The 13,028-nt window shown below is 34.8% G+C and overlaps 1 protein-coding gene across 1 annotated transcript in view; it reads left to right on the top strand.

Moving 5' to 3' along the window:
- Window positions 1-1,290: 1,290 nt before the first annotated feature.
- Window positions 1,291-13,028, top strand: part of LOC111045307 — an 89,721-nt gene continuing 77,983 nt past the window's right edge. Inside the window, exons 1-2 of the mRNA XM_022330683.2 lie at window positions 1,291-1,787; window positions 2,159-2,231. Coding sequence (XP_022186375.1) covers window positions 1,722-1,787; window positions 2,159-2,231 — 139 coding nt within the window. The 5' untranslated portion in view covers window positions 1,291-1,721. The remainder of the gene's footprint in view (window positions 1,788-2,158; window positions 2,232-13,028) is intronic.

Genomic DNA, 13,028 nt, shown 5'->3' with positions numbered 1-13,028 from the left:
AAGTTTCAAATTATTATGATCAAGGTATGAATATAATTTCTATATATTCTTGCACTCATTTCAGGCATATTGTTTATGGTTGAAAATGAATGTACTGGTGACATTTTGTTAGTATATTGCTCATTAATTTTATTTTTGTTAGTACCATAGGTCTTACTCGTTAGTCATGTTAGGTATATCTATAATTAAGTTGGTCTACTCGTCCAGTATGTAGCTTGTTGATATAATTTTTATCTGAAGTAGCTAGCTTGATATTTTTATTTTTCTTTGAATGTATTACTTTCAAATTTCATGTTTAAAATATTCGTTGCCATAATTAGTTAAGATTCAGTTTTGGGATAATGTAACAAGATATTGCATAATGATGATGAGTTAATTTTTAAAATTTTCAAATCGAACAACATGTGAGGTAATTTTTATAATATTTGTGATTGATTGTCAATTTTTATTATGTGAAAAATTGTAATTGTTTGTAAGTAATTAATTAATTCAATAATTATTGTTTATTATTCATAATGTACACGTATGTGCTCGAATGAACATAATTAATAAGTAAATAAGTCAGATACTGTTTCATTCGTGATTGTAATAAAATTACATAGAAGGATAGATAATTAATAATATTGGTATATTAATTAATTTATAATGAATAGTTACTGTTCGTAGTGTTGTAGTTTTAATTTGAATCTTGAAGTCTCAATGATACCGAATTATTATTCTTCCATTTTTAAAAACTAATCATTCAACAAATTTATTCTGATGATAACAATAAACATTCAATGAATAATCGGTTCCCAGGAAAAGCAGTGGAAAGTTGATGTTGCATGCTTGAATAAATGCGTAGACCATAGAATAATAATGGATATGGATGGTTAATTGAAGGCAATATTATTTCATAGCTGAAATTCCTAGTCGGTCAAGCGGGCCAGGCGAACAGTAGAGTACGTATAGTAGAATATAGAGCCTGAACGTGTAGTCTGCCGGCTATTCAGCATATCTTGGAGGTCATAAAATTGAAAAGCAAACGTTTACTCGGAAGAATCATTCATTTCATTCACAAGGAGTCGGTGAAGGCCCAGGCACAGGCTCCCCACCACCAACAGCCAGGCTTTGTCAATAGCCAATAGGATAGCGTCAAGCCTTTTACTCCTGCAATGTGCCCGGTCCAAGATTATGAATGGGTCGTAGGGGTGTACGCCACTATACACAGCATTAAGACGCTTGTGCATTTCACTGATTTCTGCATTACAAATATGTTTTGTGGGGTAATTTTTGTTCAAGTGGAGTTGTAAATGAGTAATCTAGCTAACGGTAGGTACAAGTAGGCGAATATTGTGCAGTTTCGAATCGATTTCATTGTGAGTGAAGCTTGCGCGACCTGCTACGGACTCCCCTGTTTTGAGCCCGACATAGACTCGCCCAATCCACTCTAGTTCAGCTGACTGTCGTACTCTCGCGTAGTAAGGCCAGCTCAACGGATGGGGGTAAACAGTTCGCTGGCGACCGGCATAGGGAGCGGACATCATGTACGCTACGCAGTGCCTCGGAACGGTAGACAATGAAACTGTGAAATAAATCAACTGTGTGCCTGCCAGGTTACGTGCATTTCGTGTAGATTATTTCACGCGAATCATCAAATTTGTAACGCGTTTTGTGTCTGAATCCCAATAATTCTCAATTCGAGAGGAAGGGTTCAGTTCGTTGTCCCGGAGCTCGGAAATATGCTCAAGTTTCTCACACACAAACTCAAAACACATTCTCTGAATGAAGAACATCCGCATCAAAAGGTAAGTCGTCTAGATGTGCGTTGAATCGTTAATGAAATTTGTGTAAATTCACCTTCCTTGAAGGTCATAACCAGGGACCTACGCTAGCAGCTACACACAGGCAAGATGGCTGACGGTAGAAAGTAGAACAAAGGAATGTCGTATTTGGCAGCCGTTTACGTCCAAACTACTCATTTATCTCAACTTGTATCCAACTAGAAATGTCACTCACATCATACTCTTTTATTAGCTATCGCAGTTTTGTAGCTATGTGAACTTTTCTTGGATTATGAATTGATTTTTTGTGGCGATGTGTACACCGTTTGACCTGGGTCAAAAATGGCTGACTACTAAATTCTTTGGTATTTCTGATAAATTCCTATCATTTTTAGGTTGAAGAAGACGATCACGATTCAGGAACTGAATCAGACGACGAGCACGCCGACATTGACGATCCTGAAACCAGTGAGTACAGTGATTACTTGTCTGATAATGACACCTTATTTCCATTATGCTCCATTGTATCAGCTGTCTTGCAATATTTATTGAAACAATTATTGGCACAGCCTCTTATCACCTAATTGACTACATTTCCTTTGTGAGAAACCCCTGAAATTCTCTTAAACCGGCTTCTGACAACTTCACTTGCACTATCACTACGGTATTGATTATAGAATTTGTAACAGTCGAATCGCCCTACATTCATGAATGAATGGAGTCAATATTTTTGTTTGACAAATAGACAAATTATTCTTGTTTGTTCCTTGCATATTATCAAATCAGTGAGTAGGCTACTGAATTATCAGTTCACTATGTGTAGAATGACAAGAGTCAAGTGTTGGTTCTGCTATTTATAGTTGATTATGAAATTTTGTTTTATCTATGTTACAATAGCAATAGAACTGAGTTATAGGTACCGTACCTACTATAACTTCACTCTAATTGGAAAATTTTACTTTATTATCATTGATTATCAACTATCCGAATTCAAACTGTATATAGGTTAAGAAATAAATTTCGGGTCTCCTTTATAATCAATACAACAGTTTCATAGTCTGCATTTCCTAGTTAATAGGCCTACTGTACCATGTAATTTTTCTATTGATAAAAACCCAAACTAGCCTGCATGTAGCTTTCATTCGTTGTTAGGTTGGGTTTTTCTTTTGATTCAAAATTCAAACTAATAGGTGATCTAGCCTTACACAACTTACATTTGGGTTTGAATTTGAAGTCATACTAATTTGGAGAGGAACAGTTTTTAGCATGAGCTTGTTCATCCTTTCCTTGAGTAGGATAATCATTGTTCATGGTGGAATAAATAAATTAAATTATTTTGTGAGGTGTTTGAGGTCGACTTGAGTATTGTTAATCATCAATGTAGGTCTAATATTGTATATTGTAGACTGAGTACCGGTTGTACAAACACGCCGGTTAAATTTTAATCGTGATTAATTCTACGAGAACCAATCAGAGGTCTTATCAAAACGGCCTTCTCTGATTGGTTCTCGTGAAATTAATCGCGGTTAAAATCTAACCGGCTTTTGTGCAACCGGGCATAATAGCTATTGTTAATATTTAATATTTATTTATCATTTACAATCAACTTAAGGACAAAGAAACAAACTACAGTCCAAAACTTCTTTTCATCCCAATTTCATAAAATAAATTGTCCGAATAAAGGTTATGTGCGACTTTCCAATTCTTCACTAATTTCCATATTCATTTCTTATTTTTCATTAACTTTGATATCCAGCTTTGATTTCATTAAACGTAGCTTGAATGAATTTGAATCTCGCTCCTGCTGTTATATTCAAAAATAGATCTATAATCTTATTCTTAGTGTAATGGGTTATTGATGATACACAATCGACTTGATCAAGTTGCAAAAACTTGATGGCCCAATATTTGACATTTTTATTATGGTCTGTACAATAACAGTACATATAGTACATATAGTACATATAGTACAGTAATTGTTTCACCATTTACTAAAAAACATTACTTTCTGTTATCTTTCATTAAAAAAGATTGCTTCAGAATTTCAGATAAAAATATAGGCTAAGCTACCCACTAAAAAATATATCTCCTAAGGAGAAAAAATATAGTCTACAAATAATAATTCATAAATCTTGGTCCAACATTTCAATGACCCGGCATTTTTGCAACTTTCCTGCTCAATATAGATAATTATCCTTTCAACTAGGATATTCATCTAAATTATTAATTAATTTATCATCTTAATTTATAGGCTTATACGCAGAAAAATTCTATGGTAGCCTACTATACTAGAATGTAACTAGAACTTTTGTAGTAATGTTTTTAATCTAGTAAGTTACATACCTTAATTCTAAGATTTCATTCTAGAGTCTAGAATTCTATACTAGACTAGAATGGAACTTGAACTTTTGTAATACTTTTCAATTACTTGAGGGTTCAAGGATTCCATTCTAAAATCGAGAATGATTTTTTTAATGACAGTGTCAAACTTTGAAAAACTATAAATTCAGCACTACTCAACATTTGGAACACATCTGCTCTAGTTAGGTTATTATTACTGTCAACTAAGAACTCAGATTATTTCTTAAAAAACCTTTAAAGATTGTGTTTCATTTCTCATTCTCTTTTACTTGGCATTCATCCCCCTTGTAATGCAGGAGTGAAATTGTCATTCATAATATTGTAATAGACTGCACCATGCATAGGTTTGGAGTAATGCATCTTGTGTGATCATTATTTGGCTGAAATCCATCTTCAAAATAGAAATGAGGGGTTGTAGAGAAATTTACTTGGAAATCACTGTGTAATTTATAATTGAAAGTTTTTGCATCAAATTATTCTGTCTAGTGAACCTAAACCATTTTCTAGTGAGATTTATGGTGAATAGAATTGTGTATATACTTGATTTTTATAAAAATCAATCAATCATTAGTTATGAATTTTAGAAAGGTAAAATTACTATATTGAGATAAATATTATAAATTCAGCACTTGATCTACATTTTGGTTTCTTGTCCTTGTCTGTCATGAGACAAAGCAGATAACTCAATTATATTCTATCCCTGCACCGTTGCCAAATTGTTTTTATGTTATGAAGAAATTATAATTAACAAACAAAATACTGTATGATATCTCAAAATTAAGAAACTTCATTAGAAAGTCATGAAAAAATATATCTTGTTGCCGAATAAAATATATTTGAGATAGAGTTGATCATTATTGGCAAGAATCGATAATAATTATTGGATCTGATTTTCCGGCATAAGTTGAATCAATAGAAGTTTGAACCACAGAAGGCGGTGGGAGCGGAAAAGTGGCAACAATGAATCCTATCATTTCCGCGGACTTTATAACATGAATCACACTATAGAAACAAAAAAATATTCTACTGCCTTACATCTGGTAACCAAAAATAATAACCCGAATAGAAAAATTCAATATTATTTTGAACTCCAATAACAATCCAATCTTCACTTGAACCTTATTGAGTTATAATCATATAGTCTATTTACTTATCAGGAATGATCAAGTTTATAATTCTGACCATATTAACAGTATTAATATCAACTATGAAACAAATAAATCGATTTAAGTCAATCTAGAAATAAGTTTACACGGTATTATTCGTGAAATAGGAAGCTCTCTGGGAAAATCTATAACAAATGAACATTCCCATAAATAATACAAAGTACAACATCCCTACAAAAAAATATTGGAAAATAGATTAATTTGAAAGGGATAGTTCTTAGGGTAGGCACACACCAGTTAGTCAAGACAAGCCATGATCAGACTCGTTCAGTCACAATACTTCACATAGTTGCTTATGAAGACATGTCTAATTGCAATGACTAATCAGTGTGTATTGTCTCATAAGCAACTATGTGAAGTATTGTGTCTGATCATGTCTTGTCTTGCTTGACTTACTGGTGTGTACCTCGCATTAGTTTTTCCTGCTGACGATGCCCACATAAACCTATGACTTTTGCGTGCTAACTGATAAGATCATGTGTAATTCAGTATCCCATATATGCTGTGTATTCGGTACTCCTCCCATATATACTCCATATGCGGTCATGCTCGAAAGAGCTTGCATATGAGTAGCCTAATGTCACTTGTTGTTAAAAATGAATAGATACGAAAGGGATTAAACAATTAAATGCCAGACAGATAGGGAATCAAATCCCATAGCCATTGCAGCAGTCAGCAGTCTGAAATTGTTACTCTCTGGAATGCAACATGAAACTAGTATTGATAGAATTAGTTTCAGAATCACAATGTATAAAAGAGGCCTTGTAATAAATCTTGAATATTATGGCAAAAGTATAATTTACAGTATTTATTTATTCACATTTAACAATACACAAATTAAATACAAAAATCTTGTGTGGCGCACTCACACAACTTTCCTTGCCGTTATGAAAATTGATCACCTGACGCTAGTGTTCACGCGCATCTCACGTCTACTATTCACAGATCACAGCCAGCTGGTGACAGGACACGCTGGAGATGCACGAGGTGTGCTATCTTTTAATAGTGGTTCGATAGAATCAAATGTTTCCAACAGTTTGCGATTGGATAATCACATTTTCTCGAATTTCGAGCTTATTTTCAATTTTAGGTGAAAATGTTACTGAACATTAATTGTAGAGATTTTCATGCTCAATATTTTCCACATGAAATTTTTTATTTAAATTGTATCTGAGGCCTGATAATTGGGAATCTAAAATCAAACTTTGCATAGATGGGGCAGAGCTCCTGAAATTTTTACAGATATGGGACTCGTGGCAGTTGATTGAGCTTATCAATTTCTAGGTATGAATTTGATCAAAATCGTTGGAGCCGTTTTCGAGAAAATCGCGAAAAACCCTGTTTTTGACAACATTTTTGCCATTTTAGCCGCCATCTTGAATTGCATTCGATCGAAATAGTTCGTGTCGGATCCTTATAGTATAAGGGACCATACGTTCCAAATTTCATGTCATTCCGTTTATTTGGAGATGAGATATCGTGTACACAGACGCACATCACTCATACACACACACACACACACACACACACACACACACACACACACACACACACACACACAAAATCGTTTTATGGACTCAGGGGACCTCGAAACGTATAGAAATTTACAAATTGGCGTACCTTAATTTTTTTCGGAAAGCAATACTTTCCTTACTATGGTAATAGGGCAAGGAAAGTAAAAAATGAATGCCAATTCAATACAAAATGAATGTATTGAATCTGTATGCCAAGGAAATAATATTATGTAGTACTATGTACACTAATGCACATTAATTTCTATCTTTTTGTTCAGACTTGGCTGTTGTCACACTGGAATCCCTCAAGTATTTTCGCTCCCTATTCTGTAAAAAGTATTTTCTCCGATGATGCTAGTTATTAAGATGACGCATTTGTGCTGCATCTGGAAAAGGTTTAAGGTTGTTATGGGATGGGTGGGGGTTTTGTAAGGGGGGAGGGTACCATGCAGTGGCGCAGTCTGTGCCCTGCCTTGCCAACTAAATTTTGGCCCTTCTCTTGAGCAAGTAATGAGTAGGAATTACAGTACTTTGAAACAAAGACTACGCGGCAGTTATGCGGTTGGTTATTACTGTCGTCCAAGATTTATCACGGTCTTGGACTTTGCATGCCCGCGTATTGAAATAAACGCGCTTAATATTGTTCATTATATGAAGGATGTGCCGTACAGTACTACGACCGCTCTATTGTACTTTCTAAGAGCTAGCATCAAACGAAGAAGATTTGTCTTGATTCCCAAGTTATTAAATGTGAAATTGTCTCAATCTTTGTTTATATGTCGTATTTCTTAGTCAAAACTGGACGCATTCCAAACGCTCATATGACGGTATAGCTCGAAAATGTTCCACTTCCTTTGTTATTTCCTAAATTTTTCTTGTTGAATAAATTTTCTTGCCAATAAATTTTTGTCTTTGAATCACAGTCGAAACAAATTCACTTGACTGTAATGATATACAAACTCCTTTGTAGTATAAATATTGGTAAATTTATCACTCTTGTTTTTAATCTCGAAATACTACTACCGCAGCACTGAACTATGTATCGTGTATTTGTTTGTTGACTAGTATTATTACTCTGAAGAAGTGTTTTTCATAGATGCACTCCCATTCAAGTTATTTAGGAGCATGTAACCTATTGAGTATCAAAGTAACATATTGTATAAATACAATCAATAATATTATTGTAGCCTTCTAATGTTTATGTAATTAGAGAATCAGACTATCACCCATTCTCACTCTCATCTGATCTTCATTTTTCTTAAACTTACATGGATGAATCTGAATTCAGTCTGAGTTCTGTTTTCAAGATAACCCAACATTCATATGGCGTATCATTTTAAAATCCACCAAAAACTCTTCAGCTTGGAAGTATTTGTATTGCCGTGCTCCTTCCATGGTTTTTGAAGTCCATGAAATTCATGCTGTACCATGTTCATGTGTGCAATGTACATTAACACTGACGTGAGACCTCTATCACTCCTAGAAACTTGACACCTCTCAAAAGAAATATTCAAAGCAGTACTCTGCTTTCAACGTCTACTCAGAGACACAAAATAACTGTTTACTCTCCTACTCCAAATATTGTATATTTATGATGAAGATTTTTAGTGGGCTGACAGGAATCTCCAGTGAAGAGGCTCCTAATTTAAAATTTCAACATTTCATTGTACATTTTACATTTTTAACAGTACTACTAGAATGGTTTCAATTCCAATAAAGTTTATTGAAATAGAAGAATTCCATGAATGAGAAAAAGTAGCTGCTGATTATCTGAGAGATCCATATCTGAGAAATTTTTAAAACAGCACATGTCTAGTCGAATGTCCTCGAATATGCATAACATCTAATCTAACAATGGTAAATATACAACTATGAATAGCAAACCTAGCATATTATACTGGAATGCAAAATGTATTCTGAATCGGTAATATTTGATAGCAGATCATTTACTCGATGACTCTCTCTCACTGATAAGCACGCGTTCTGATAGATAATGACGTTAAATGCATGCCATATTACCTTATCTGAGATAAGTGAATGCTATTCGATATTGAACTCGCTGTAATAGCGCATTGCTTTGGCAATACGACCAGAGCTCTATGCTGATTTTCTGCTCTGATAGAAGTGAAACTGATAGATCAGTACTATACGTTTCAATGTCTCAACCTTTCAATGTCTCTCTCTATACATTTCAACCTGAAGCTCACGGCTGAGTGCGTCTCTCGCTCCATCTTCGTCTTTGTGACATAAGTCCACTTGTGCTCAATCCTTCGCGCTTTGTTGCATGTGTGCACTTGAAACAGCTCAACTTAACCAACCTCGACTGATGATACATGCTTTCCAAATGCAATGGCAGTTGAAGCATAGTCTTGCACGTCAATATTGATGTCTATTAGGGTGAAAACCTCTAAAATAGATGTCTCTATGACATTGCTCGCATTCCATCTGCTTGTGAGACCACTCAAGAATATTAGGAAAATCTTTTATCATTTTGAAAAAACCTTTTATTGCTCATTCTCATATTTTTATTCTGCTTTGACAAATTTTGTTTCAATTGCAATCATTATTGTTTTACACAGCTTTGATTGGCCGAATCCTTGATTTGCTAGGAAAATTTATATTATTATATTATGAAGGAGTTCATCCTACAGCTCTAGCCGTTTCTCGCATTCCATCTGCCATTTATTTCGATTAATCCAGCCCCCTCGACAAGATTCCTATTCATCATACCAGTGTATATATTTATTTATTTATCTATCACATTGTGTACAAATACTTAACATGAAGAAAGGCAGAACAGGATCATGCCCAAAACTGTCCCATTTCCAATTTATACTATACTGTCCATATCAACATGTTGGTTATGTCACTTACACTTTTCAAAATACAATTTACGCTCTTCAATATTCAGATAAACGGTAAATTTTGAATCAAATAGGTACTATTAGCGTCTAAAATCAAAATATCTACCTGCTTATTCTAAAATAATATAACTTAGCTTAACTATAATACAATAAAGCCCTACTAAGAGTAAGCATCTTTGTCCGGACTTCAATAATTCACATTTTGGTCTTGGAGATTTTGTTAAAAAAGTATAGTTGGCTTGAAGATACATACAGTATTTTACTTTTTAACCAGTTCCACAGCGTTGAGTTCCCTTTTCTTTTGATTTCAGCCATTTCCATCTACTAGCTTTTAGACTGAAGTTGATAAGCCTCAGGACACTACTGTCACATTGCCTTCGAGAAATAAGTAATGTAAGAGAAATAAGTTAGTGAAATAAGTAATATAAAGAGTGCCCAATAGAGAATGTATACCATTTTTGTGAGATAATTTGAATATTATTATTGAAATACCCGTAATACTAACTCTTTATTACGCTATTTCAAATATAAAATTGCTGATAATCGACACCCTTTGTTGGATATTAGCTGTAAACCGACCTACAAGGTCACTTGAGTTCACCTTTGGCGCAGACAGTCTGCCTCTGCACATTAATTTTTGAAAAGTCGATCGCTCCAATGTTTTCCACGAATGTAACGGAGAAAGTGAGCCATTGAATAATTGAGACTTTTCTTGTCGGCTAGAATTATGGCTGAAAGTGTATCCGGGTCTTTTCCGAGAAAATGTGCTGGGAGACACGATAGACGACAATTTTGCAGGTGCTAGTAATGGCAATTTTCGGTCTGCTGTCTGGTTTCAAATAGATCGAATAAATAAATTAACAGCGAGTATTGTGGGTCGTATAATTACTGCTGTCTTGGAATTGGCAGCGTTTTACGTAGTAGCAGAAGATAGAGATGGCTATTTTTCATTTTCAAATGGCCACTGCCCACACTAACACAACTGCGTGTAGATAACAGAGATTGGTCGAGCCGACGGCTACTATTAGCCCAGTTTGCTTCGTTTTTATTTGTATTTTTTATAAATCTTAGACGCGTCATCAGTAATTGTGCGTCTGCTAGGCCTAGTAAACACTGGTCTTGTCCTGTCTGGTCTGGACCTCCTCCCCAGACAGTCGCTTTTAGAAATCTGCTTTCATCAACTTTCCTTGCAGAATTAATATGAATGGAATTGACTTATCCAGTCCAATCAACCACTTTATTCTTCTAGATAATTTCTACTGTACGTTCAACTGTCATTGATGTTGATCATACAGTAGTTTCCTTTCAGTTGAAAAAACTTTATGAACGTGATGTAATCAGAGCAATGCTTTCAAAGTTCCACTTCACATTATTACAAAGTTATGATATTCCGTCCTGTTGAGTCTGAAATCTATGATCCGATGAATTGATGCTTACTATTCTGTGAAGTTATCTGCTGAGCTGCCTATGATTTTCTCTCTACTATCATAAATCAATTAGGAATAATTCTTTCTATATCCTTCTATACTTGTGCTGGTGATATTTTAATGAGATTTTTCACTATTTAGTACATTTTAATAAGTTTATTGTGGTTAACTTTATCAGTACTGTACTTTCAAATGTTTCAATCAACGTTTTTTAAGGACTTGGCCACAAAGAGTGTGATCAGAGCAGGTTTTGTATATCCTTCTAATGAATTTATTCTTACTTTTCTGCATAGGCTCCAATTTTGAAAATTGCACTAATGAGTTTGAACCATGATAAATGCATTGATGAGTCTGAACCATGATATGCATTGATGAGTCTGAACCATGATATGCATTAATAAAATTTAAAAAGGGTACTGGAAAATGTTTATTCCATTTTTCTTCTAATGAATTCTGATTCGATCTCTGTGTGACCAGGCCGTAATGGACAATTTTTCACTCTGTCTAGAAAAAAGAAAATTACCACCCGAACTATTCGAATCCGCTCACAAATCGATTCAGTTTTTCACTTTTAAAACTTGAAACCTTCGACTCGATATCTTTTGTAGGATAGTATTGACAATAGTAAACTTTTCGTATTGCTGTTGAATTTTGCATCGCAATAAAACGTTAATGGCAGATGGCGATGGTATAATGTAACTGGGAATTGCTGCAGCAGAATCCGTCTGGGACTGTGACTGTGACCCCTTGCATATTGAATGGGCTGCGATAAATTTACCACCAGCGATTTACAACCAACTTGTTATACTTTCAGGATGCAGAACGGTAATTTATTATTAAAAGTGAAGAACAGCACGAACAACACGTACACACCAGACACCAGACACTGCTGCTCAACCCTTACCTCTATATATTCCCGGTATATAGCTCAAGTTCTATGAAGTTGTCTCGCTATGTTCCTCTACGATGAAGTTTGTATCTTAATTGATTTCGCGCTGGGACGGTGCAAACTGGAATTCTCTTGCTCTCTTGCTCCCTTCCTCCCATCACTCATCCTCCGCCCCATCCTCATCACACTCTCGCTGTATGCACGTCATATCGCAGACAGCCGTCCAAGATTTCCACTCCTTTTTATTTGCATTTTTAATTCGCGAAACTCTGCTCTTGATCTTCTACGATCTCTTCCGGTTGTTTCCATGATGTGCTTAAGAGAAGAAGTATGTAATCTTCGAAGTTTACTTCGTAAAATATGTGTTCCCATATGACACCACATCACCTTCTCCATATTCTTGCATTCACAAGATCGTGAAAACAGCTGCCTCTCCCTTTTAAATTGTTATTTTTCTTATTCATCTCGAATTCCACTGTGGCTTTTATTTTTTAAACTCATTCGTTTAGTGAAAAGTCTTCGCTGAACAGAAATTTTATGAGGTGACTTTGTCTTGCATTCGGAAGATCGTGAAAACAGCTGCCTCTCCCTTTTAAATTGTTATTGTGTTTGTTTCTCTCTAATTCCACTGTGGCTTTTATTGGTGAAACTCTTCCCATTAGTTGAAAGTCTTCGTTGAACGGAAATTTTATCAGAGGTGACTTTGAAAGAGGCTCAAAATATTTAAAGATTTCTTGAGGGTGTATAAACACCGTATTTTAAGATGAGTTAAGCTGCGTTTACTCCAAAGTTATTAACAACATGTTAATAACTCAATCCTTATAGATTCTATTAGAATGAACGGAGCTTGACAAACACATATGTTCATCATGTGCATGATAAGTTATGTTTAATCTAATAGAATCTATAAGGATTAAGTTAATAACATTTTGTTAATGACTTTGGTGTAAACGCAGCTTTACTCTCAATTCAATGTGCCGGAAAAAACTTAATCTAAACATAGTGAGACTGTGAATAATTTTGAATTCCTATTACCTTCGATGG

This window comes from Nilaparvata lugens, chromosome 5 (genome assembly GCF_014356525.2).
Source record: "Nilaparvata lugens isolate BPH chromosome 5, ASM1435652v1, whole genome shotgun sequence".
NCBI lineage: Eukaryota > Metazoa > Arthropoda > Insecta > Hemiptera > Delphacidae > Nilaparvata > Nilaparvata lugens.
This window is presented reverse-complemented; position numbering and strand designations above follow the sequence as displayed.